Genomic DNA, 25,840 nt, shown 5'->3' with positions numbered 1-25,840 from the left:
TTAGCCAGTTCGCTTCAGGCCCTCCTGTGCCTCTTGACTTCTGTTGTCTATTTTTTTTTAATGAAGAAGGCAGGAGGGGGTAAGAAATTCTATGATTTAGGTAGTGGGAGAGTTCTCCAGAGGGGCATGACAATTTTTTTCTGTGTTTGAGAGCAGGATGTGAAAGGGAAGTGAAGGACTTCACACGTGATCATGTCAGATGGGAGAAGAAAGCTTTCCATCATCTCTTTTAACTCCTGTGTTTCTGAAGTGTAAAAAAGAGTGAGCTGTGGAAAGTGTTTTAACAGTCAGTATTTGTGAATTCACATAGCTTATTAAAAACAATATGGCCTATAAACAATTATAAATTCCAGTATGTATAATCCAGTGCATTCTTTAGTATGGTTACTGATGTTCATTATGTCCTTCTTCTTTTTCATACACAAACAAAGAACACCTAAAAGGTTTTGAACTGATATTATTTAAAAAAAAAGAAGAGAGAAGAGTAGTAGTGGTACTGGACTGCAGTTGATGCTTTGCAGACGGCAGATGATTTCTGGAGTACACTGAAAATGGGCTTGAGTGCAGGACAAGCAAGAACTACAGAAACTGAAAGGGAGGTGTGGTTTGCTGCAGTGGAAAACGAGGAGCATCTTGTTTATTTGAGTGCAGCCTTTCCCTCTGATGAAGATTTGGTATTAACAGATTCTTCCTAATCTCCAGCCTAGGGACCAAGGTGTGCGATACTGGGAAGTCTATGGCCTTGAGCGAGTCTCTACCATGAAAGTGGTATAGAGAGCATGTGCACAAGCCAGGAAAAAGAAAGAAAAATTGTAGTTAGAGTTTGTTGGTCTATGCAGGATCTCCTGTAACAGCATATTTCTTTGTTGTGGTTATATTGTTTAACTTCATTTATATGTTGCCTTATCTATTTTATCTTGGTAGAATGTACAGGCGGACGTCCAATATGGTTGGTTTGAGCTACCCACCAGCTGTAATTGGAGTGCTAAAGGTAAGCCCAAAGAGAAGGGGATGGTGGGAGAAGGCTGGGACGCTTGTAAAAAGCATCAGGGTAACACTGTGATGTTTTCCGTGGGGAAGGGAGTGTTGGAACTTTGCCTTTTCTTCTTTGTGAGCCTGTTTAGTCAGGCTCAGGTCTGTTCCAAATTTCCTGGCCTGTGGGAATATTCTTTGAGTAAAAGAAAAAATAGAGTTCAGAACTTGAGAATGGTCATATCCTTGAAGTTTCCAGCTCTGTTGTAGCGTTCAGCTGCGAAGGTGCCAAATTAGTAACATGCTGAAATCAATCATGAGTTTGCAGAGGGAAGAATGAAAATGTGGGTGCAGAGAAATGGAGCAGGAAATGTATCAGTGAGTGTGCGAGCAGGGATTTTCTATCACTGTTGAAGGTGACAATCAGCTATGGAGTAATATTCTGAGAGTTTTGAGATTTCATTTGAAACGTGAGAGATCACCAGTAGGCTGAAAGAAACAGATTTCATTCCTGGGGAAATGGCAAGCTTCTCAATTTAGGCAGGATGCCTGTGTCAGTGCCACAAACACAGGTTTGCCAAAAGTTCTCTGCGCAGCAGCTTTGCTGAGGTGTCGTATTTGTGCAGGAGACAATTGACTTGTGGTTCAAGCATGGCATGCAGTGGTGGAAAAAATGCATCATCAAAAGGAATGTATACAGGGGCATCACACATGTAAAGATTGTGAAGCAGTCCTTCTACTCTCGTCTACACAGGAAAGATACTCAGGGTACTGAATCCTTTTCATTTTTGGATAGCACAGTTTATTTATCAGAAGATAGGGAGGATTTGCACAAAGGCCACTGAGTGCAACAAGAAGGATCCAACATGACCTTCATTTACAGAATGGAAGCATTCATTCCCCCCTTTTTCCAGCCCCAGATTTCCACGTGTAATCCTGCAGATGGAATCTCGTGTCTTTCTTCTCTTAGAACAACAGCCTGTGGCCAGACTGTGGGAGAACATGCCTGTTATGGTTCATCCTCAGCAGTGACAGAGCAATGCAATACTTACCAGCTGTGCTGAGCAGGCATAAGCCTCAGGGCATCCTTCTTCCCTTTCTGTATTTGTAAGATCCTAAAGGTCATAAGCAGTATGGAGTGGGCTAGAGGAAGTAGGAGCCCTGAATATCAGCAAAGGCACTGACTAATTTTGCTCCAGGTGAGCTAATCCCATCTTGGCCATTCCAGGATGTCTTTTTTTGTTTTTTCCAAAACTGTTTTGAGAACAAGTCTGTGTCTGGATGTTCTTGTGGTAGGTAATGGCTGTGGCTTAAATAGGAAAGAGTTGTTTAGAAGAAGTGGTCTTTGGAAAGAGACTTTGTCGTATTCTTTTACCAAGTAATATGTGATCTGCTGATCAGTGGTGCTAGAGGCAGAACTTAATATTAACAAGACAAACTGCAGAAATATTCTTCTGCTTAGGAAGGATTTCTTTTTTTCAGCCCTTTCTGATGCCCATGGTGTCATGGAACTGTTTTGTTGGTTAGCTAATATGCAGCAAATGTAGTTGCTGACAAAGTGATGTAGTGTCTGCAGGCAGGCAGGGTCTGCAGTGTAAACATGTACTTGACTTTGGCTGCAAAGAATTGTGAGGCCAGGAATTGTAGACTCCTAGAATGATAAAATGGTAGAAAAGGACGCCAAGGATCATTTAGTTCCAACCCCCTGCTGTGTGCAGGGTCACCAACCAGCAGCCCAGGCTGCCCAGAGCCACACCCAGCCTGGCCTTGAATGCCTGCAGGGATGGGGCATCCACAGCCTCCTTGGGCAACCTGTTCCAGTGCCTCACCACCCTCTGGGTGAAAAACTTCCCCTAATATCCAACCTAAACCTCCTCTGTCTCAGTTGACAACCATTCCCCCTTGTCCTGTCACCATCCACCCTTGCAAACAGCTGTTCTCCCTCCTGTTTCTATGCTCCCTTCAAGTACTGGAAGGTCACCATGAGGTCTCGTCGGAGCCTTCTCTTCTCCAAGCTGAACAAGCCCAGTTCCCTCAGCCTTTCCTCATAGGAGAGGTGCTGCAGCCCTCTGATCATCTTGGTGGCCCTCCTCTGGACCCGCTCCACTAGCAGTGCATCTTTCTGGTGCTGCACCATCAGTGATGTCATGTTGAACAGCAAATGAGCTGTCCCTAAATCAGCTGGCTGATAAAACCAATCAAGGCTCTAAGGTTAGCAGATGGAAAGGCAAATATACGGAACATTGCGGAAGAACTGCAGTTGGGCCAACTCTTGGTTCGGCCAAGAAGTGGAGCAAAGGTCAAATTTCAGACCAAAATGGATAGAAGGTAGCCTTATGACTGTAGCTCCATCACAGTGCCTATAGATAGCATGAGAGCACTTTGTGACATTTCATGGGAGGCTGCAGGGCCAGTGAGCTGGAAATGTGTAGCCCAGGAACTTTCCCCATCCCTTGCTTCTCCTGCTCTCTTCACTGACAGCAGTTCTTGTCCTCCCCCACGAGGTGCCTGTAAAGTTCTGCTTCCCTTCCAATTTCTCTCCAACATGGACATCACATCTGTGCTCAGCTTTTATAGGATGAAGATTTGCTCTAATTTTCCAAGTGTTGCTGGTGCTGCAGGCCTCTGAGCAAAGGGTGATACTCTCTTGTTTCCTTAAGGGGACATTTTTCCCTTGGTATTTAGAATAAACCGCTACTGTCCTGATTGTCAAGAATATTTCCCTTGGTGCAATGGAAATGACTCTGCAGTCAAACTGAGTGTCTGCTTGGCTATTGCCACTGTGCAGTGCAGGAGAAGAATATTTTGCCATTTTGGAATTCAGTTCATTTGATCTGCCGCAAGAGCACAACATTACTGCAATGAAAAGACACGTAAAGAAACACCAACCTTTATTTCTACAAAACAGACTATTTCTATAAGAAAGAGTAATTTCTTATTGAATATAGTGAGATATTATTTTCAACTTCATAGGAACTAGAAGGAACTACTATTTTTTAATTAATTCTATAATAAATACCAATTTAAATGTAAAGTCTATAATGTCTTTAAATTATAAAACTAAATTCTATTATTGTATATTATACATCTAATTATATGACTATTATAGATATGCAGTCATGAAATGCTACTGCTTCCTAACTGAAACAAAATCAAAACAGTCCAAGAAGGGCATAGGAGTTTCGAGAGCTTCCTCTTCGGAGCTGGAGGTGCATTACTGATAGTGAGCGCTGTCAGCTCATGCTGCCATCCATGGGAGTTGCAACCTTCTGCAAGAGATTTAATAGGTTATAATGTAGCTTTATGAGTTGGGAATTGAACTCGTCTTCTTCCATCTCTTGACTGAGCCCCCTGCAGCGTTAGTATAGGATTTCCAGCGAACTGTAACCCTCTCAACTACAGTTAGATATTTACTTGTATGTTATAAGGGTCATTTTTCATACCATTGTTAGCACGTAACGTAGCATTACTATGAGAAACCCCAGTTAACTCACTTGTCTTCAAAAAGAAAAGAAAATTAAAAACACGCCTACTATTAAAAAGAGAATCATGCTGTCTTTGGGCAATTAAAGCTGCAGTAGTCAGAAGGAACTGGGATCTGTTTGGGTCGGGCAAGGTAGGTTGAGATATTTTTTTTTCACTGGTTCACTGTGCAGCAGGTGATGAAAATATGAGCACAGGCCAGTATGCAAGTGCCCATAACCATATTTCCTTGATGAAGGCAAGCTAAGGTGTTTTTTGCCCATAGGCTTTGCTGGTTCCATTGGTGAATCCCTGTGACTTGAATAAGCAAGTAACTGAAGTTTTGAATAGAAACTTCTTCCCTGTGAGTCGTACTGTACTGATGAGTAAATTAGACTCCGTACTGGTGAAGTGGAGAATGTTGTCAGTGAAATCTGTACCCTCTCATCATCCATGTGTAGCTGTAAAGTGATAGACATTGAAATGTGATGGTGAAATGGATGATCAGGTTAACATTCTTTTCTATTCATTCTTGCAGAATGTAGACAAGTGGTCCTTTGATGTATTTGCACTAAACGATGCCAGTGGAGATCATGCACTGAAGTTCATTTTCTATGAACTTCTCACGCGCTATGATCTGATCAGTCGTTTCAAGGTCAGTAGTTACAAGATGGGTCTCTTCTTCCATCTTGCATTTTCTTGTATCTCATTCTTATTCTGCTTTGTTCTATTCAGAGTGGAATGATTTTAGCAATATTTGAAAGTGTATGTGGAGACTTGGCAGTCACTGTCATTCCCCCTAAACGGGGAAGAGAATCTTTCTGCAGCAACCAGGACCAAACGTCCTTCAGGTAGAACATTTAATTGTAGTAGGACAGCATGAAGCAGGTGGAGTTCCACACAGTCTTATTCATGACATGCAGAGGGAATGGTACTGTAATTCTCCCAGTATTCTTAGGAATCTTAAAGCATTCAAGCCAAAAATGACAACTTGGTTTGCTACAGGTTTCAGAATAGAAATGCTATTTAAGGGGGAGTAAAAGGTGCTCCATATCTTCTACTTTGAACAGTTCCTTTGTAACTGTGAACAGAGTGACATTTGGGTCACTGCAGCATTGCCCTGAGGTGTTTCCCATTCTCCCCACCCAAAGATTCCATGTTCCCTTTCTCTGCTGACACTTACTGTGGCAGGACTCCTACTTTCTTCGACTCCTGCGCTTCTTTGTGGACTTGTCACGCCTGCTGAGAAATGGTTGAAGATGAGAACAGATTAGAACTGCATTGTCCCACACTCCAGAGGGAAACAGCTGTGCAACTCTCACGACAGAACTAGAGAGGTTTAGGGTACAGCAGGTTGTGCCAAGCACTGAAGAATCCCTGCTGCTTGTTGCATCTATGTACAGCTGCCACCACCTACATAGCATGCTCCCTAGAAATCCCCCAAGTGTGGTTTTATGTTGTGCATACAGTTATACTCTGGGAGCCAGAACTCAGACTTGCTATATGAGGCATTTCCTTACAAACCTCTAGAATACAAGTAGTAAAGTAGTGATGTATACTAGATTGTTGTGAGAGGATGAGACAGACGTGTGTGTCCTGAACAGAAATATTTCTCCAGGAACAGCACACCAGCTACGCTCTGTTCCTTGTGGCACTGCTTGTGTTTTGCAGGCAGCGTTTCACAGTGGACTGACTTGCGTATGTTTAAGTGCATGTGTGCTTCATCCATCATGTAATGAGGGGTGGGAAAGCCATTTTGAGGAAGTGAGCTTGATTCACTCTCTCTCTTGAGTACTTGTTGAAGGTGTTTACAGATGGTATTTATTTGGGAAGTGCAGTCAGTACAGACTGCTCTTTGGAGCCTCTCCTCCAAATGCTAGCTATCACAGGTGATTCTTTGATTTTTAATTGTGTGCTTCTTTTCTTAGATCCCTATTTCTGCCCTGGTGTCCTTTGTGGAAGCTCTGGAGGTTGGATACAGCAAACACAAAAATCCTTATCACAACCTAATGCATGCTGCCGATGTGACACAAACAGTCCATTACCTCCTTTTCAAGACAGGTGTAGTGGTACGTACAGGAGTTGGCATCCTTAGTACATAACGAAATGGCAGTAGTTTTTGTTTGGTAAGGAGATTATCATTATCCACAGCAGAGCCATTTGTGCTGTAGAAAAAATGTAATTTGCAGGGGCTGTGCTAATGCAGGTATACATTTGGGGGATTCCTTGGAAGAATTTGGGTGAGGATATGGGTAACTGTTGTAATTGATGGGAGAGAGGATGAGTGAAAAACGCAAGCTGAATTCTCCCCTCTGCCATCAATCTGCTGGCTGAGTCTAGCAAGTCAGTTTGTTGGGATTTCATTTCCCTTTCTGTGAAGAAACAAATTGCCTAAGCTTTCTTCAGAATACAAAATGAAGTAATGTATTGCTTAACCCAGTTTGGCACCCCTTTTCAAGGTATTGCTCACCGTTTTCTCTTGCTGTCCATTCTTGGGCGCTGTTTCTTGAGCCCACGTGGAGGTGGATCCACCTCCATGGGCTGCTGCTCCTCTGGAGGTGGATCCACCTCCATTGGCTCCGGTTCCTCTAGAGGTGGATCCACCTCCATGGGCTCCTGTTCATCTAGAGGTGGATCCACCTCCATTGGCTCAACTTTCCATCTCCTCCCCATGAGTTTCCTCTTTTTTTGGGAAGGAGGATCCATTTTTCAGAGGTGCTTCTCTGCCTCTTGCTGTTGGTTTGGCAGTTGGAGGGCTCGGAACACGAGGCAGTGACATCAGCAGAGTTCCATGGCAACCCAAAAATGAGAGCTTTTGCAGTTGGGGCCTATGGCCTGAGAGTTGCCCCAATTTTGAAGGAGAAGGAAGGTCCTGGAGAACTGAAGGACTCTGTCCTGGGAAGGGCTCATCTGTTGCATTGTGCTTGCCAGAGAGAATTTGTGGCACTTGGACCAGAGGCCCCGTGGAGACTCCAGCCCTTTCTTCATCCTGTGCCTCCAATCCATTTGTACTGATGAGTGGCAGGATTACGCCAGGAGTGTCCTCTTCCTGGCAGCAGCTGGCTTCCTGCAAGTGGAGGCAGCCTGTTGCCCAGCCGTAGCGAGGAGGAGACAAAGGTTGCTAACAACCCTCAGGCAGCCTAAGGACATGCAGTCAATAAAGAACTGCTGAATTTCAAGGGTGGTGTGAGTTCTCCTTTGCTGTCCTTCACCTCTGCCCCTGCAGCATGGAGGAGGTAATGTTTATGTGCCCTGTTCCCCAAGGGAGAGCAGTGGGGAGGAGAGGGCCTGGTGTCCTCTGAGTGGCTGTGCTGGAATGGAGTGATGGGTCCATTGGAGGGTCTGTGAGATCCTTGAGGCCTACTGGTGGCTTTTTCACTCTGAGGATGAGAGGGCTGATTTGGGATTGCTATCCTAAGTGTTTTCTCCCTCCAGCTACTGAATGTGCGGCTGAGAGTGGAAGCAGGCCACACATGGCAGTCATGAAGAGTAGCTGGAGATCTGTTGAGCCTCCAGATAAGAAATTAGGACAGATTTCATCTCTGGATCTCTGCTTCTCTGGAGTAGTGATCTTGAGAGGGGGGCTGAGGGGCAGAGGCCCAGTTCCATAGATGCTTATCCCCATCAGGTGACCCTTACTGTACCTCAAGCAGCATGAAAGTGTTCACAGGCCAACATCGTGTGAAGAGGAAAGGGAGGTGTTTTTGTCAGGTGCGGTGACTAAATTACAGCTGGCATGCCAAGAAACTGTGCAGCTTCTTGTTGAACTAAGGAAAATTAAGCTGTTTTTGTTGGTGTTTCTGACAACGGTGTCGTCTTGTCTTTCCACCGCTGTTGCCCTGTTAGAAAAGTCAGGCTTTGCCTTGTTACACACTCCCAGTAATTTTGAGGAAGGAGGAGGAATGCAGGTTCTAAGGGCACCCGTCCTGGGGCTGGCTTCCCACTGCCTGTTTTTCCACTTGCCAGTGACAATAGATACTTCCTGGGCTCTGGGACTGCCCTTCATTTCATCTGGTGTTCTTAGGGTTCCAGCTCCTTGTTCATACCCTTCCTGGGCTTGCCTAAGGAAGCTGTCAACTCTCAGTTATTTTTCTCTCTCCTTTTTTTTTTTTTTAATGCCACTGCGCACACCTTATCTTTAGAGGATTAGTTTTCAGTTCTTTGTGGCATATTCTTACTAGCTTTTAAGTGGCAGAGATGGTTCAGATGTGGTGAAGGTGCTGATGACTGCTATAATTTTCATGTCATAATAACCAGTATGGCTGAGGCAGATCTCAGCACTCTTTTTTCTTATTCATTTCATCAGTAGTTTTTTGTGTTTTTTTTTGTTTTTTTTAAATGTCACGTGACCAGATCCAAAATATGGGATAGGTTTGTCTTGTAGTAGTCAGTAATTGAATTTTCTATTGGGCATTTCCTTGGCCTATTTTGCTAGGCATTGCTTTGCTGGACAATGTTCTGCTGCAGTCACACCTCTGAATACTTGCCCTGTTGCAAGTTTGAGTCTCTGGAGGTAACGAACTCAAGGGTGTGTCTTCTGTATCAGCTTGGTGTTCCTGATCGATGATTGAAGTTTAATCTTCTTTTCCTTTTCACTATTTTGCACTGTTTCTTCTTTTCTTTTAAGCAGACTTATGCTACATTTTAAAAAATGGCTTATGTTATGTTATTTTTCTTCCAATTAATTCTTCAAGAAACACACAGGCACTTTTGTATTCGAATTACTATTCAAGTGAAAGAACTTTGATTCTCCATGGAACTCCTTCCTGAATATAAGACTGAGCTTGTCAACTAGAGTATAAAGGACAAGAAGATGAATCGGAAATAGCAGGGAGATCTCTGACTTTATAATCCCACCAAGAACACCGCTAGTGAGAATTGTGTCTTCCCAATACATCAGTAATAATATTCATAAAGCCTGTGCATCCTGTGCTGTGCCTGTGTGATTTCACAGCAGTGGGAAGACTTTTGAAAAAGGCATAGCCTCTTAACTTATTTCTGTTTGGAGACTAGAGAATATATATATTGAAGTTAAAGAAGGTAAACTCTTTCACTTGATTAGCTTTTCCTCTGCTGTATGGACAACACTTCTCTGAAATAAAGGGGTCAGCCCAGATAAAATACAGGTCATTCTGAAGGTGTTTCATGTCAAGCATTAAGTGGTTCTTGCGCATTATTAATGTCATTAAATAAAGTCCAGTAACATCTCAGTGGAAACACATCTTGCAGACAGTTTCTGGGTTCTAATTAGCCAAGGCTGCTATATGCAATCCACCATAATGTAGGCATTGGGCTAGTTCAGCCTGGAGAAGAGAAGGCTGCAGTGTGATCTCATTGCAGCCTTCCAGTACCTAAAGGGAGCCTACAAACAGGAGGAAAGTAAACTTTTTACAAGGGTAGATAATGGCAGGACATGGGGAAATGGTTTTAAATTGAAGGAGGGAAGATTTAGGTTGAATGGCAGGGGGAAGTCCTTTACCAAGAGTGTGGTGAGGTGCTGGAACAGGCTGCCCAGAGAACTAGTGGATGAACTCTCCCTGGAGGTGATCAAGGCCATGTTGGGTACGGCCCTGGGCAGCCTGGTCTAGTATTAGATATGGAGGTTGGCTGCTCTGCCTGTGACAGGGGCGTTGGAGCTTGATGATCCTTGAGGTCCCTTCCAACTCAAGCCATTCTATGATTCTGTCAACTTAAGGGAGAAACAACTTCTCAAATTTTTGAGTGCTGAGTTGGGTCAGAGCAAAATTAACAGCCTTGTGTATCCCAGTCTCCAGTCTGACAGAGAAGCAGAAGCAAAAAAAAACACTGAATACCTGTCTTCAGTTATTTTAAGATCTTCTCTCACATGCTTGCCAATGTCTAGTAAATTACCTATGCCCACCCACTTTTCAAAGTCAACAAGCTGTGATGCTTGTTTAGAAGTGTCTGGGAGGTGCAGGGACCTCTATCAGAGGTCATACACATCTTTAGTATTATGTAGGTCCATCCAAAAGTAATGCCTCCTACTTATTTTAATGGAAATTGTAACAGCTACAAAGAGCACAGTAACACCGTTTAGTTGAGCAAATTCTCAGCTACAAAGCACTGTTTTTCAAAACAGTCCCCACCATTATTAACTAAGAATTTTTACCAGCAGAGAAGAAGAGCCTGCATGCTTCACTCAGCAAAATGTGCTCCAGCAGAGGTGACCCACTGTTGCCACTGCTGAAATGCGTACCACCCATTGCCTCACTGTGTTCACATCCCCTGTTCCATCCCTGTAAATGTTCAGGAAGTGCTGATGAGTGTCAATGGGTGCCATTTTTTCTTTGTGAGGGAGTTCAGTGACTGGCCTTTTCCTTTTCTTCACGCACACTTCCACGTGAGACACAGTGAATTTGCTCTACTAGTTCTTTTTTCCCCACTGTTATTATCAAAAGATTGTTGCTTGAAAGCCAAAATCATGTTTTGTCAGCTGTGTAGCATTCCTTAATCAAAAGTCACTCCTGAACATAAAGCATCATGAATATGTCTCAGCATCAGTGCTCTTTGTTCCTGTCCTCAACCAATTGTGTAGTAAGCAGAAAGCCATTTAATTGCTGTGTCTGCTTGTGTCTTGAGCTCTTCACCCTCCCACTTAAAAAATAAAATAAAATATATATAAATACCTTTGAGCTGTATGTTTAATGTTGAGTCTAGCTTCATTCTCCATCTGCACAGACACAAATGTTTGGGACTGTCTCCAGCAAACTGACTGTTCCAGGGATTATGACAACAAATGCCACAAAAATGCTTTGTGGGTGCTGTGACTGTGCATCGATGACTGTGAAATTCAGGAGAAGAGCTGGACAGGTAGCTGTGTGCAGAGTCCTACAGTTCTCAGTTCTTCTCCTGCTTGTATTTAGCAGACCAGGGGTAACCTGTGAGCTACAGCACACATCTAGAAGAAATTTACAAAACCATACTACCTTTAATGGGGTTTGAGTTGAAAGGTAGTTCTTACATGTTTACAGGCTTACAGTGTGCTGTTACAAAAACATTTAGCAACCACTATGGTAAAGGCTGTATTCAAATTATTGGAGCATTTTGTACAAATATTTACAGCATCTACAGTATCAAGAGGCTTCGTCTCTGATGTGCTTGATCCCAACAGCACCCCTTACCTTGCTACCTGTGGGAAAAAAAGGCATGAAATCATTGGTTGATACAGAGGGGCATTATTAAAAGAACCTGATTAATTTAGAAATCAAAAGTAACAATGTTGAAAATATAACTTTGACCAGGCAATTAGGGACAAAAAAAAAAAAAAAAGGAAACAATCTCAGGACTTTATCAGCTATTTCTATCAATGATGAATAACAAGATATACATCTTGTGAGACTATGTTTCCTGTGCTCCTTATAGTTCAGGGATTGACAGAAACTCCTCTGATTAGTGGAAATTAGTGATATTTTTCTGTATTTGAGGCTCTGTTGCAAAGTTGAAGCAAGCTGAAAATACATACCTTGGTGGTATGTGCACAAATGTGCGTGTATTAGTAAGTTCTTATTGGGGAAAAAAAAAAAAAAAAAGGATATTCTTGAGATTTTCCTTCTTTCTTCCTGAGATTTTCCTCTCTTTCTTCCTCACACATTGTTCTTTAAGAAGGGCAACTGTTTCCCCTCACTGTGATTTAAGTGTTTTTTTTTTGTTCTTGAAGCTGTTTTGCTGAAGTTCAGTTTATTTAGATGAAATGTCAGGAAAAACACCGATTCAGCTTAGGTGTATCAGCCAGATAAATTTGCTTTAAAACAGCTGGCGGGCTGAGGGGGAAAGGCAAGGATGTGCAGCACTGACTGTAAGTGGGGGATAACTTGCCTTAAAAGACAAGAGCCTGAATGCATGGAAAAATGATCTGATTGCTCTGTAATTTCTTTTCAGCACTGGCTGACAGAGCTGGAGATCTTCGCCATGATCTTTGCAGCTGCTATCCATGATTATGAACACACAGGAACCACCAACAATTTTCACATCCAAACACGGTGAGGCCATCATAAATCATGATGCGTGGTTGGGGAAGCTTTTAGAAAATAACAGCACAGCCACATAGAAAAGCGTAGAAGCTTTTGCCCTCGAGTGATGCAGGAGGAAAGTTCACTTCCCTTCACTGCATTTAATTTTCTCTTACTCAACCATTTTTAACTGTATGCCTGTATTATAGATTCCTGACCACTGTGTCATATTAATAATCAGGAAAAAGGGGAGGTCCCAAAATATCTCTGTGTGAAATTGCTGAAGACTAATTGTTATGCAGCTTGATGTATTTGGTCAAAGACATAGTTTTGAAGGAGGTGTTATAATTCAAAAGCTCACCAGTATCTGCATTTGTCAGTACACGCCAGCACGACATATAGTGTTCTTGCTGGAAAAACATACTGCTGAAAGGTGGGGATATGTTTGCACTGCCTGTTTGGAAGTAAGTCCTTGCACTCACATCTTAAATCTTTGTAAATTCCTGGAGAATTTACAATCAGCTGATCACAGACTATACTGGACTGGCATTATTGTTGATCTCAGAGTCTTCTGTAGGGCTTTTGAGATTGATGGAAGAGAGGTACAAAGAAGATGGCAAAATTTGAAAGCCTGCCAATATTGTGAAATGTCTAGCTGCAGTGATAATTAGGCATCTAATCTGTGTGTTATTTTGACAGTGTAAGTCTACTGGTAGCACTGACAAACTAAGTGTCTTTGACTGACATAGCATACTTGGACATTTCTAAGATGCGCTGCAACTTACCCTAAATTGGGCATCTGGATTGTGGCAGCTGAATCATGCTATGTGTTGCAGATATATCAAGGATGCTAGGATAGATCACACATATGCTCAAGAAGGTTTTGGAGCACTGGAGGAAATTTCTGTCTGTGTTCTAGGATAAGGCAGACTCCCCTTCTCACAGCTTCTTATATGCAAGAATTAGGGATCTGCTATATTTCCAAAGTAGAAAATAGCAATAGAAAAGTTCAGTTGTAATGCATGGTTTGTGACACTGAACAACAGAGGATCTAAAATGCTGAGGGAGAAAAATTTACACTGCTCACTGGGAAGCAGGACTGAGAGAGGACTACAATGAATCGTACTCAATCTCTCTTGCCATAAACTTCGAGTCTTCAGAACAGCTAAGCTATCCAGCAATTTTAGATCTTTAACATGGAGCCTAAAATAAGATGTGAAGTACCTTTGGTCTTATACTATCCCACTGGGATTTGCCCTTCTGTACAGCATAGCTAGGTGCACAGATAACTGAAAGCAGCTCAGTTATGTCTTGCTTATGGCCTATTTACTATTCTGGGAACAGTATGAGAACACATCTCATAATTTCATATTTGGCTACACTCAGGCTTCAATTTCAGAGCAATATACACAAGAACTGGAAAGGAGCCTTGTGATTCAGCCCTAAATTTACATTATATCTCTCAGTTAGAAAGCTCTTAGTATCCTTTTCTGATGTAACATAAGACTAGGTGAGTCTGAGCAGATGAAATAGATTTTGTGGTGAATTTTCATCTTTAGTTTTCTTTTAATGAGTAACAGCAATGAATAAAGTATCACAAGCACTCCCAAAACACTTATATCCGTGCTATAGGAACTAACCTCTGTAGCTGAGCAAAGAAAAGCTTTTGAATATGAGACACTTGAGATAAGGAAGAAACATAACCTTCCTTTGTTTCCTTTCTAATCCTAGGTCAGACTCAGCCATTCTGTATAATGACCGATCTGTGCTTGAAAATCACCATGTTAGTGCAGCATATCGTCTTTTACAAGATGATGAAGAGATGAATATTTTATCTAATCTCTCAAAAGATGACTGGAGGTAAGCATGAACATGGTAGCTGCTTCAGAATATTGCACTGCCACCGCAGACTGTTACTGCTTTGTTTGAATAGCAGTATGCATCAGTGTGTATTGTGCATTAGCATTTCTGCTGCTAAGAGAGAAACAAAAGAAAAAAAAGCTCTATAAAGTGTTGACTTGCATATTTCTGTATTTGGTTCTCACCTCAGATAGTAGTCAGACTAGGAATTTGTTGCAATGGATAATAATATACAGTTTGACTCCCATGTAATTTCAGCATCTCACGGAAACACCTTTTGTAGACATCTGTTTGTAAATGAGTGAAGAGGTAGGTTGCTGTTGCTGTTTGTTCATGCAAAATCATCAAGATATCCTTCATCTGTTTTGATGCTCCTTGCCTGGAAATTACATATGGGATGGAATGCAAATAAGAATCAAGTCCAAGGACCGTAAATCAGTGTACCATATAAGCCAAAGTGATATAAGAAGCTATAATTTAAATTAAGCTCTGCAACATAGGATTTATGTGCCAAAATCAGTCCGCAACTTGTTTTCTAATAGCAGACAATTCAAACTAATGAGGGCTTTTTTTTTTCTGTAGTGGATTTTGAACTCCAAGAAGTAGTACCTTAAACGTAGCCCTGTCTGCCAGACAGAAAGAAACCCTGGTCCACAGTCTTTCTCATAGGACTTGTAGGATCGTATATGCAGCACAGTGCTTCCCCCATGCACCTAAATTTGCTACAGTAATGAGCTGTCAGTTGATCTTACAGGAAATTAGCTTTGCTCTGAGGATTGGCTTCTAGTATGCTGGCCAATGACTATGCTTCGTAATGTCTTTCACCTGCATTTCCTGTTTGTTTGACTTGTGGACAGTGATGTAATCCTGTAGCTGAACAGTGGAAGTACAATTTAGGAACTTAAACAGCTGGTTTCAATCAGTGTGAGTGTTGTGGAGCAGCAGCTTGAGAAATCCTGCCTGCCCATATAGTCTTAGCATGGACAAGAAATATGAACTGCATTGAGATGTTAAAAATCTATTTATCTATTTGTTTATTTATTTTAGCTACGATTGGTAATGCCTTGTACAGTATTGGCAGCAAATTGCTGCTTGCCTTTGTGTTGGCAGGGGAAACACAAACTATCTGATTAGAAGGGGCAGCCCTAGAGCCACTGTTCATAAGGATCAGTGGAGCAGCTGCTTGAGAATGCTTCACTGCAGGAATGCTGTCTTCAGGAAAGCAGTCTGCTTTGAGGCTTTAAGCTGTTTGTGGTTGGATGAAAACTAAGTTCAGATGTTTCTTGTTAATTCCCTTGTGTCAAAATGTGTGTTCTGTTGAGGTATATGTTTAGACTGAAGGTTTCAAAGATTATCACTTCTCCTTTTTATGAATTATTGTATCTGCCTGAATAAAAATACTGAGCTGTTTAGATTGCTTAGTTTTCCTGTCTAAGTAGGGCTGTATTATTTTGTAACTGCTGATCCAGCAGCAGCTGCAGGATAAAAATCATTATTTTAATGTGCTGTAATGCCAAAATGCGATTCTCATGTGTCTTTGCTTTTGACTACTGGCTTGAAATCCCATAGGCAAACATTTGGAAGGCACTGGAAGCATCAGCTAACTTCATAAGGATCTCAGATGCTGAGAAAAAAAACAAACACACAGTTTCTCAGACTGGTACTCAGAAATAGGACTTTCAGTATCAGTAGGACTGAAAGCATTGAAAGTACGCTTTGGAGAACTGTTAAAACATGTCCAGATCTAATATTATTTTCGTAGTCGTACTTCACTAATCTCTTTCAGCAAAAAGTCCAAATGCTAGCTCCTGGAAATCAAATTCTTAAGTGCAGTTTTGACCTGAGCTCTCATTTAATTTTGACATTATTAATAAGAGAAGACCTGATGATCAGTTCATCACACAATCCTACATGTATGGAGAAGGTTGAGGGAACTGGGCTTGTTCAGCTTGGAGAAGAGAAGGCTCTGAGGAGACCTCCTTGTGGCCTTCCAGTGCTTGAAGGGAGCAGATAAACAGGAGGGGGAACGGCTGTTTGTGAGGGTGGGTGGTGATGGGACAAGGGGAATGGTTGTAAACTGAGACAAGGGAGGTTTAGGTTGGATATGAGGAGGAAGTTTTTCACCCAGAGGGCGGTGAGGCACTGGCACAGGTTGCCCAAGGAGGCTGTGGATGCCCCATCCCTGGAGGCATTCAAGGCCAGGCTGGATGTGGCTCTGGGCAGCCTGGGCTGCTGGTTGGTGACCTGCACACAGCAGGGGGTTGGAACTGGGTGAGCATTGTGGTCCTTTGCAACCCAGGCCATTCTATGATTCTGTGATATATATGTGGATTTCATCAGTTTTGTGTTATTTGGTCATCTAGTTCAGGACTGTATTCACTGGAAAGAAATGCAGGAGATTAGAGCTAGCAGTCACAGCTACAACAGAAATGGGTATAGGTTTTTTAGGAGAAGCTGATGAGACTGAAAGAGATTTTTTTTGGCTATAGTCAAGAAGAAAGATGAATGCTTACTAGGACTTAAACAGTGTTTTGCTCTCCTTGTTAAATATTTGAAAGTGAGTTGCCCCGTTTGATGAATCCCATTTGTGCAAGTCATTAGCAAGTAAATGAAGAAACTGTATGAAAAACAGATCACAATGATTTAAGAAAGCAAACTGCGAAGTGAACAGATGCTTTCCAAGATATGACTAAAGACGTATTTTCTGGCTCTGTAGTTCTTTGCTAATAATTTCCATGTTGTTTATTGAAGTAGAGTATACTTAGTGCAAGCCCTTTACTGTCAAGTACCGGATTAAAAATGCATCTGGAAAATGTTTAACTCTGAAACTGAATCAGAGTGCAGCTTCAGGAAGTGACCTTTCATGCAAAACTGATTGTGTCAGTAAAGCTGCTTGGGCTTTTGTTCCTCAGATAATTTTGAGTCCTCTTTGTCAATCAGTGTTATTCCTTCAGAGTCTGTAGAGTCTTTAGAGCAGTGAGAAACCTGGAATGGTTCTAAATGAAGACAACTTTAGTCAGTCTTCTTTTGTATGTAACAGCAGATACATGGCTGCATAATCACAAACTTTTCTTGTAAAATTTTTTTCCTCTGTATCCAGGATGGATGCATGCTTATTCTGAATGTTACACCTTTAGTGTGTGTCAGCCATTGAAAATGCTTCCTTGAAGGTAGCATTTTTCCTTCTTCTATTAATTTTCACAGGAGTGAAGGCTTGTACTATGTAAACTGGGTGAAATATCTCACTACAGGATATCTCACCTATTTCTTAGCATAGGGATTAGGTGATGTAAAGCAGTCATTTTCCTGTCCTTTTCCCTCGTATGTATGGAGATGGGAGCCTTTTGCTAGAATGTGGCTCTGAGGTGAACACTAATATGGAGCAAAGAAGCATCCAGCAAAATGTCCAATAAAATGACATCATGTTCTCTGAGCAAAAAAAGGTAAAGGCATGCAATAGTTATTCTTAAGAGCAAATACGGATGTTTGCCAAATGGAGATCAGTGCAAGACTTGGAAGTACTTAGGTGTAAAGTCATCCAAAGTCTTGCCTAGCTCAGCAGTCGTTAGTACAGAGACTATGCAACTGTGCTTGATGACAGAACTGTGCCAGACACCATGTTTTCATGGGCATCACCTGCAGGACATTTGTGTAGCAGTAATGAAATACGAAATTCACCCCAGGTTTTCCTCTTCTCCAAATTGCTTTTCCTGGTACCACTCTCTCCACCTAATTGTAGCTTTCCCTAATTCTGCAGGGGCTGGTAAAAGACATGGAAAAGTTATCTTAGAATTTATCATCAAATGTGATAACTTTGTACTTTTTTCTTAGGGTTAGGTTATAGATGTGAGAATATTGTGTCTCCATGGCTCCTGGCTTCTGGCCTTGGGGAAACGTATATCTGCCATGAGATAAAGCATCTGAAAATGTAATGAGGACTATTAAAATCCCCAATTAGTCAGACAAGCAGCACAGCCAGATCTGTAAAACAGACTTTGTGTCCACAAGGGATCTTCAGTTGAGGGGATAGGCAAGAAAACGCATTCCCAGGTCCTTAATATTCTAATAGTGACCACTTTCACATGGTTGTAGTTTTGTTACCGCAAGCTTTTGAGCCTTGTATCAAGATTAACCGTTTAGACCACTTGATTTTATTGCATATTGCACTGATCCATCGGGCTGCTTGCAAAAGCACCATTCAAAATATTTTCAAATTTCTCTGGAGCACAGAAGTTTCTAACAACGTTGTGGAAAAGTACAGACTTAATAGATGTGTGTGTTCATCAGGCATCTGTTGGTTTTCCCATTAAATTATTACTTTGTTGTTGTACTCTTGGCTGCATTATGTTAAACTTGCATTTCAGCCCACTTTTTCTGTCATCCACACCGGCTTTTGCTCTGTCTCTGGCTTGGAGTACATCGACTTGCTCTCCAGTTCTTGGGATTCCAGTCCTTGTTCCACAAATGTTTTAAGCTGCCATTTGCCAGCACTGTTGCTAAAAGAAGCAGTTTCTCCTCTCCTTTGTATTAACAGAGAGGTTTTTGTTGCTGGGAATGTATCAGACGAGGGAACTGACCAGGACTAAGCTTGTTTCCAACCACCCTATAATTTCTTTGAATGCTGTTGCAAGTGCTTGCACTTGAGGGTGAGGAGAGGAAGGTAGGTTTGCTTGTGGAGAGTGAGGACAACTGATTCAGTTTTAATGTGTGTGCAGAACTCTTGAGGGGGCATGTTATGTGACACCCATGGGACTGAGTAGGCACCAAGGTCTTGGGTCTCTAAGCAGTGGGTGGCCTGGGGCTAGAACTTGAGTACAGCCACTAGAGGCAGGAGAGACGTACCCAAAATAGACTGTCTCCTTCATGAAGGATACATGAAAAGAATGGTAACTTTTATTTTTAAATGAAAACGGATCCATTTCTGAATATCCCAAATCCGTAGCTGGTAAGCTAACCTTGGGCAATTCTATTAAGCCACGAGCAGCAGAATTGAAGAAAGAAAAAAAATTCTATATTGTATGCTAGATCAGAGAGTTCTGATATTTTAAAATTTCTAGGACATCCACACTATCTTCAAAGGAATTCCTAAGATCCTGAAAAGTTTGTTTAACAAAAATTTGTGCAGGAATAGTTTGAATGAGCAGTGTCAGGGAAGTAGTGCAGGTTCTCAGAACTCTTGAATGTATATATATATATGAAATATTTACTAGGAGATGCTTTTTAACATGCTGTTTTTCAACATGTTATTTTTTCTTTTAATAATAGAGCTAAGCTTTCAGTAAAGGTTTTGACCAGTTTTAGTTAACTGGATAGAAATACAAGTTCAAAAATTCACCTGATTCATGCAGTATCTTTAAACAGTCTGTTTGCTTTATTCCAAGAATGCTTTATAAAGAAATAAATTCAAAAGATTTATTCTTAAGTGAGAAAGGAAGTGTACTGATACTGATACTTTTCACAAATGAAACTTCATTTGCAGCCCTGCCACTGTTGTGTTTGTAGAAAATCATTCATCTTTCTCCCTCAACCTGAAAGAGTGACATAAGAAATCAGGAATGCTGTTAGTGAATTTGCAGATAACAACAGAAGGTGGAGTGTGTCTGAAGCTGGTTTTTGTGTTTCTTTTTCCTTGCTTCTCTCATCATGATGCCATTCAAAAGGGAGTTCAGGGCTCTGGTGATTGAGATGGTGTTAGCCACCGATATGTCCTGTCACTTCCAGCAAATCAAAGCCATGAAGAATGCTTTGCAGCAGCCAGAAGGGTGAGTCACTTCACAGCACTGTGCACTGAGGGGCTTCATTTCAGCTTGTGCTTTGCCATTATGTTTAACTTCAAAAGCACCTCTCCAGAGGCCCTCACTCTACTTGATGTGCACCTCACTTCTGCTTCTGCTGTTGAATTTTGAATGAATTCACTTAGGAGTGGACAAGCACTACCTACACACAAATCTCTGTTCTGTGTTGGTGGACCAAAGCTTGCAAAGGTCACTGTGTTGGGGTAAGCTTCCCTAGTCATTTTCCTTTGTATATGAGGGTAACATCAAGGACATGATCCAATGAACAAACTCTACCAACTGAGTAGGACTCTGGGATCTACAAAACACAATCAGTGCGTTGTCTTTCTGCAGATGGTACCAGCAGCCACCATAGCAAGGGGCCTGCTCCATAACAAGGGGAAAGACGAAAACAATCTGAGGTGCATCAAAGGAAAGACTGGAAAAGAACAGATGGAGCATTATGGGGAAGGCCTTTTTTTTCACAGTATACCAGTAGGAGTTGTAGTATTTTGTCCACAGCCTTCTCCATAAAGTTCTTGTTATGCTATTCTTAGTGATGGTCCTCTCTTTTTTTCACTCCAGACACAGATCTGTCCAGCACCCTCTAGAATTATATCTGTATCAGATCAGAGCGTGGCTCACCACTTGGTCCTCTCTGAAGCTACAGCTCTTCCAACTATTTTGGGCAGTCAAAAGCTGCAATTAAAAACTGAAATTACTCATCCCAAGCAAACATTATTTACTGAGTTATTGGGCTAGGCTTTCAGGTTATAGTCTTAAGAAATTGCCAGCTTCGCTCCAGTTTCCTAACAGTGAAGCATACTTACTGTGCAAAGTCGTCACTGTCCCTGAGAGCAGATCCTGTTTACTGCAGTAAGATGAACTCTTTTCTGACCTGCATAAAATGCAGCACAGATGAAATAGGGAGCATAGTGGCTCTTCAGTCTGATTGTGCAAAGAAGTGAGCCTGGAAAGGAGCTCAACAAAGCTGAGCAGAGTTTCTCTTTATACTTCTTAATGTCTTTGTTACAATAGGAGTGGTGTATGTTGGAGAAATTAGTCAACCTTTCATGGTTGTCAGGTTTTATGAACGTGGAAATACTCCATTAATATCCTGACCAAAGACTCTGATGGCCTTATTTCCCTTTTTAATTGAAATTTTTGTTGTTCTCCACTGCAAGTGCAGGCAATTAACTTGTTTGATCCTTTGGATTTTCAGAATTGACAAGCCGAAAGCCTTATCACTGTTGTTGCATACAGCAGATATCAGTCATCCAGCCAAGGCCTGGGACCTCCACCACCGCTGGACCATGTCTCTGCTAGAGGAGTTCTTCAGACAGGTAAAGATGGAGAATTGCTCTGTGTTTTGGCAGCACAGAGGATCGGGCAAGTAAGAAAGTGTGAACGTGTATTTTCTTTCTTCTATGATTTTCTCAAGAACAGCCTAAATGATAGGAAGCTGTTTTGTCTGGTACAGTAGCACTGCCTATCAAGTCTCTTGGAAAGGCAGTGTCTGCTACACTGCCTATAGATAGAAATATTACCTGCATAGGAGAAGTTCTAATGTGGCTTGCTAAGCCAGGCTAACTACTTTTATGGAATCAGTATTTCTTTCTAACTTGAAAAAGATAGAACATATGATGTTCTGCTTAGCTAATAAACCATAGAAAACGCATTTAGGTAGTTACATGTTATAAAGCTGTATTTATATTTTTGGAGTAGACATAAAGAAGTCCATTATCCTTACCAATTTTTAACCAGTTTTTGAAGGACATCTGCCTTAAAGGCATTATGGGAATCCCTTCTTAATAAGGACCTTGCAAAAATTTGCTTTGAAATGAATCCTTAAGTTTGTTTTTCAAAGCAAGAATGGGTTTACTGAGTGGAAGCAGGAAAATCGTGCCTGCATCCATCTCTGTGTTACCACACAGAAGGCTCATGTAAGGAGGGTGATTTTCACATGCATTTTAGGGAAGACTCTGTCACTGGGCATGTGTATTCTCTTATAGCTCAAAAAGATACTAGATCTGATAAAATATACCATTGCTGAGTACCCTAAAAGATTGATGAGGGAGTTAAGATTAGCTGGCTGTAAGAACACAAAAAGGCCAGGTTTGGATCTGCTTTACATGTGCAATGAGGCAAAATCATTTTACGTTTTCACAAGGACAGCTGAACAACAAATCATGCTTCAATTCTGAATGACAAATGCCTCCATGTCTAGATAAAGCATTGCATAAAACTTGTATTCTAGTTCTAAATTACGATGAAGTATTAACTCCCTTTTTTCATTCAACTTTCATTCAAGTTAGTAGATGGGTAAATACATACATCCCTACATGGTAGCAGAAGAGCAACATGCACTCTTCTCTGTGTTTGAGCTGAAAAGTGCCACTAGCCAGAGGGAACTAAGAAAGTAGGCTGGTTTCAGTTTAGGTATTTATTTCTTTATGCTCTTCAAGTGCAGATTCTCTTCCACATTTTTTGTTGTGTGTTCTGAGGCATTTAACCTGAATCAGTATGGGTTTCTAAAGCTCTTGGTTTCCAGTTCTCCAGTCATGTGACCCAGGTCTTCCTGCATGAACTATGCGTGTTTGTAGATGTTAATGCTGCTTTTGAATACAATTTTATTGACTGATATTCAGCAGCTGGAATAAAGATCTCATAAAGGAAATATCTTGCATGTTTTACCTAGCAATTTAGCCATCCATGAAGGATCTGCCTGAACAGCTTCAAAATCATGTATGTCTTTGAGCAGTCAGGAAGGCTGTTAGGGGCTCTGGGGTTTGTAAGAGGCACGAGGAGTAAGAGAAAAGTGATGATTAGATAAGAGCTGGTACTGAAAAATGCTTTTCCTGAGAGGTGTGGCAGACATGATAACAGGTTACTTCAAAATATTTCTGTGTTTGGTTCCTGGCTTACCCTGAAATTTGTACATCAGACTCCTAACATAAAGCAGGAGAAAATTGTTGTTTCACCCCAAGCTCTAACCTCTGGCAGAATTTATTCCTTCTGTTTATGTACGTTATAATAATAACAAAGAAAAAACCTATTCAGTGCTTTTTATGCCTACAGTTTTTCCCTAATTTGTTTGCTGGCTATTTTGACTTCCATTTGACATTAGTCAGAATAATGGCATGAAGTTCAGCACAGTTAAAGTGAGTTGCTGATTTAAGGAATTGGTTCTCTGGTACATTTAATAGGCTGTTTAAGTTTGAATGCTCACTGGGGATTACTGCAGCTGTCATCCTATGTATCCTATCAGCCTCAAGCAATTTGTAATAGTGTGACTGAAGCAAGCTTGGTGTGAATATGCAGCTTAAATGACTGGAAGAAATGGGTTTGTAACACTTGATCTTCCACACTGTCTTGTGATGTTAAGAAAGGAATGACAGTTCTGAGGGCTGGAAGCACGTTTGTACCTTTGTTCTTTAGCTCTTACATGAAATGTTAACAATATCAGTGTTTCCTTTGGACAAAAAATGTGATCTGTATCTGGCCAGCCATGACCTGTGAATTCCTTATCTGAAAGACAAAAGGAAAAAAAGCCTCAGCAAGTGCAAATCCTGAAGGATCAACCACGATACTGAGGACTGAGGACGGTGTTCTGCTGAGTTTTCCAGAGAGCTCCAAAGAGAATCATTCTTAAGTACAAAAGGGTGCTTATGTAGTGCTTGGAAGTACCAAGCAGACAGGGAAAGCTATGAGGAAGGATTCGCTGGAATCAAAATGCTCGATTCCCACTGTTCTCCTTGGACCACGACTTTTCCAGCCAGACTCAGTTCTCCATAAATAATCTGCGTTTACAAAAATGTGCATGTACAAAACCTACTTCACAAAAGAAAGTAAAATGGGTTGCTTTTACAGCAGTGACCTAAGATATCAAAGTTCAATGCCTTGTTCTAATTTATTCTCTTTTTTTTTTTCTCCAGGGTGACAAAGAAGCAGAGCTAGGGCTTCCCTTCTCTCCGTTGTGTGACCGCAAGTCCACTATGGTTGCTCAGTCTCAAATAGGTATGTCCCTTTTGGTGCATTGTAAGTAGCATCTTAAAAACAAAACTTAGAATCACAGAATCATAGATTCACCAAGGTTGGAAAAGATCTCTAAGATCATCCAGTTCAACCATCCACCTGTTACCAATATTTCCCACTAAATGTCCTTTCATACAACATCTAAACATTCCTTGAACACCTCCAGGGATGATGACTCCACCACCTCATAGTCAGCCATTCCAGAGCCTGTCCACTGTTTCAGAGAAGAAGTTTTTCCTCCAACCTGAATCTCTCTTGGTGCAACTTGAGGCCACAAAACTTATTTCTCCCTGTGCATGGAGGTTACAGTGATCTCTCACTATTTGAAGCTAGGTTATAGAGAAGAAGTAATAAAGTGCAGTGGTATTTTCTCCAGATCAACAATTCAAAGCTGAGGAGCCATTAAGTGGTGGTCTTTCCTTGCAGTAGAGTTACTTCTAATGTATGTGACTGCAGAACTGACTGCAGTGCCCAGTTATGACATTATTCTGTGGTTTTCTGAGCACTGGATATGAGGTGCGCATGGCATTGTGCTGTGAGTTTTCTTAGAGGTTATAGAAACATAATGTCAGTCCTTTTGATGACCGGGGCAAAAACTGTTGTATTTTTCATTTGTTTGTTTCTTTGTTTGTTTTTTCACTTATTTTCCCCACCCTTTCCCTCTCACTGCTCAAAGCCAATCAATATTTTGTACGGAAACCATTTTCAATTCCATTCATTCAGAAGCAGAGATCTTTTTACAGACTCACTAATAGTGCTTTCTTTCTCTCTTGCAAAATCACGGGGTTGCAGAATGTCTGAAGTGGGAAGGAGCCATCTAGGTCCAACCTCTGCTCACGCACGAACATCAGAAGCAGGTTTCTCAGCACCGCATCTAGGTGATTTTCGAGGAGGGACTTCAAAACCTTCCAGGCATCCTATTCCAGTGCTCCATCACCTGCACAGTTAAAAAGTGCTTTCTGATGTTTTGATCTAACCTTTTGTTTTCCAGTGTGTGCCTCTTGTCCTGGCACTGGGCACCACTGAAATGAGCCTGGTTCCGTCCTCTTTGCACTCTCCCTTCAGATGTTCATAGGCTTTTTTAAGATCTCTCCTGAGTCTTCTCCAGACTGAGTAGTCCCAGCTCATAGCAGTGGTACTCCCATCCCTTGACCGTCTTGGTGACCCTGTGTTGGACTCTTTTCCTGTATATCCCCATTTCTCTTGTTATGGGAGGCCCAGAACTGGGCATGATATCAAGGGCACATTGCTAACTCATGTTCAACTTGGGATCATCAGGACCTCTCAGTCCTTCTCTACAGATCTGCTTCTCAACTGAGTGCCTGGAATTGTTCATCCTCCACAGGAAAGATGTGGAGCTTTTGGAGAAAGTCCAGAGGAGGGCCATGAGGAAGACCAGAGGACTGAAACACCTCTCTTATGCAGAAAAATTGAGAGAACTTGTTTTGTTCAGTCTGGAGCAGAAAAGACTCCAGGAAGACCTCATTGTGTCCTTCCAGTGTATAAAGGGAGATTATAAACAGGAGGGAAATTGTTTACATGTATAAATAGTGATAGGACAAAGGGGAATGGTGTTCAACTAAAGGAGAGAAGATTTAGATCAGATGTCAGGGGTAGGTTTTTGCTCTCAATGAAAACATTGGTGAGGTGCTGGAACATGCTTCCCAGAAAGGTTGTGGATGCCCGTCACTGGAGGCATTCAAGACCAGGCAACCTGATTTATTACTTGATCTAGCAGTTGGAAATTCTGCCTGTGGCAGAGGGGAT

At 41.6% G+C, this 25,840-nt stretch overlaps 1 protein-coding gene across 4 annotated transcripts in view; it reads left to right on the top strand.

Annotated features, from left to right (window-relative positions):
- Positions 1 to 25,840, top strand: part of PDE1C (phosphodiesterase 1C) — a 164,015-nt gene that overhangs the window by 109,696 nt on the left and 28,479 nt on the right. For all 4 annotated transcript variants that reach the window (XM_042889222.1, XM_042889223.1, XM_042889224.1 and 1 more), the window contains 8 exons: positions 925 to 991; positions 4,973 to 5,089; positions 6,363 to 6,503; positions 12,334 to 12,434; positions 14,136 to 14,264; positions 19,925 to 20,026; positions 21,261 to 21,381; positions 23,974 to 24,055. In XM_042889222.1, coding sequence (XP_042745156.1) covers positions 925 to 991; positions 4,973 to 5,089; positions 6,363 to 6,503; positions 12,334 to 12,434; positions 14,136 to 14,264; positions 19,925 to 20,026; positions 21,261 to 21,381; positions 23,974 to 24,055 — 860 coding nt within the window. The remainder of the gene's footprint in view (positions 1 to 924; positions 992 to 4,972; positions 5,090 to 6,362; positions 6,504 to 12,333; positions 12,435 to 14,135; positions 14,265 to 19,924; positions 20,027 to 21,260; positions 21,382 to 23,973; positions 24,056 to 25,840) is intronic.

The sequence above is a fragment of the Lagopus leucura genome, unplaced genomic scaffold (assembly GCF_019238085.1).
Source record: "Lagopus leucura isolate 7727_CA_CO unplaced genomic scaffold, USGS_WTPT01 Super-Scaffold_100157, whole genome shotgun sequence".
Lineage (NCBI taxonomy): Eukaryota > Metazoa > Chordata > Aves > Galliformes > Phasianidae > Lagopus > Lagopus leucura.
This window is presented reverse-complemented; position numbering and strand designations above follow the sequence as displayed.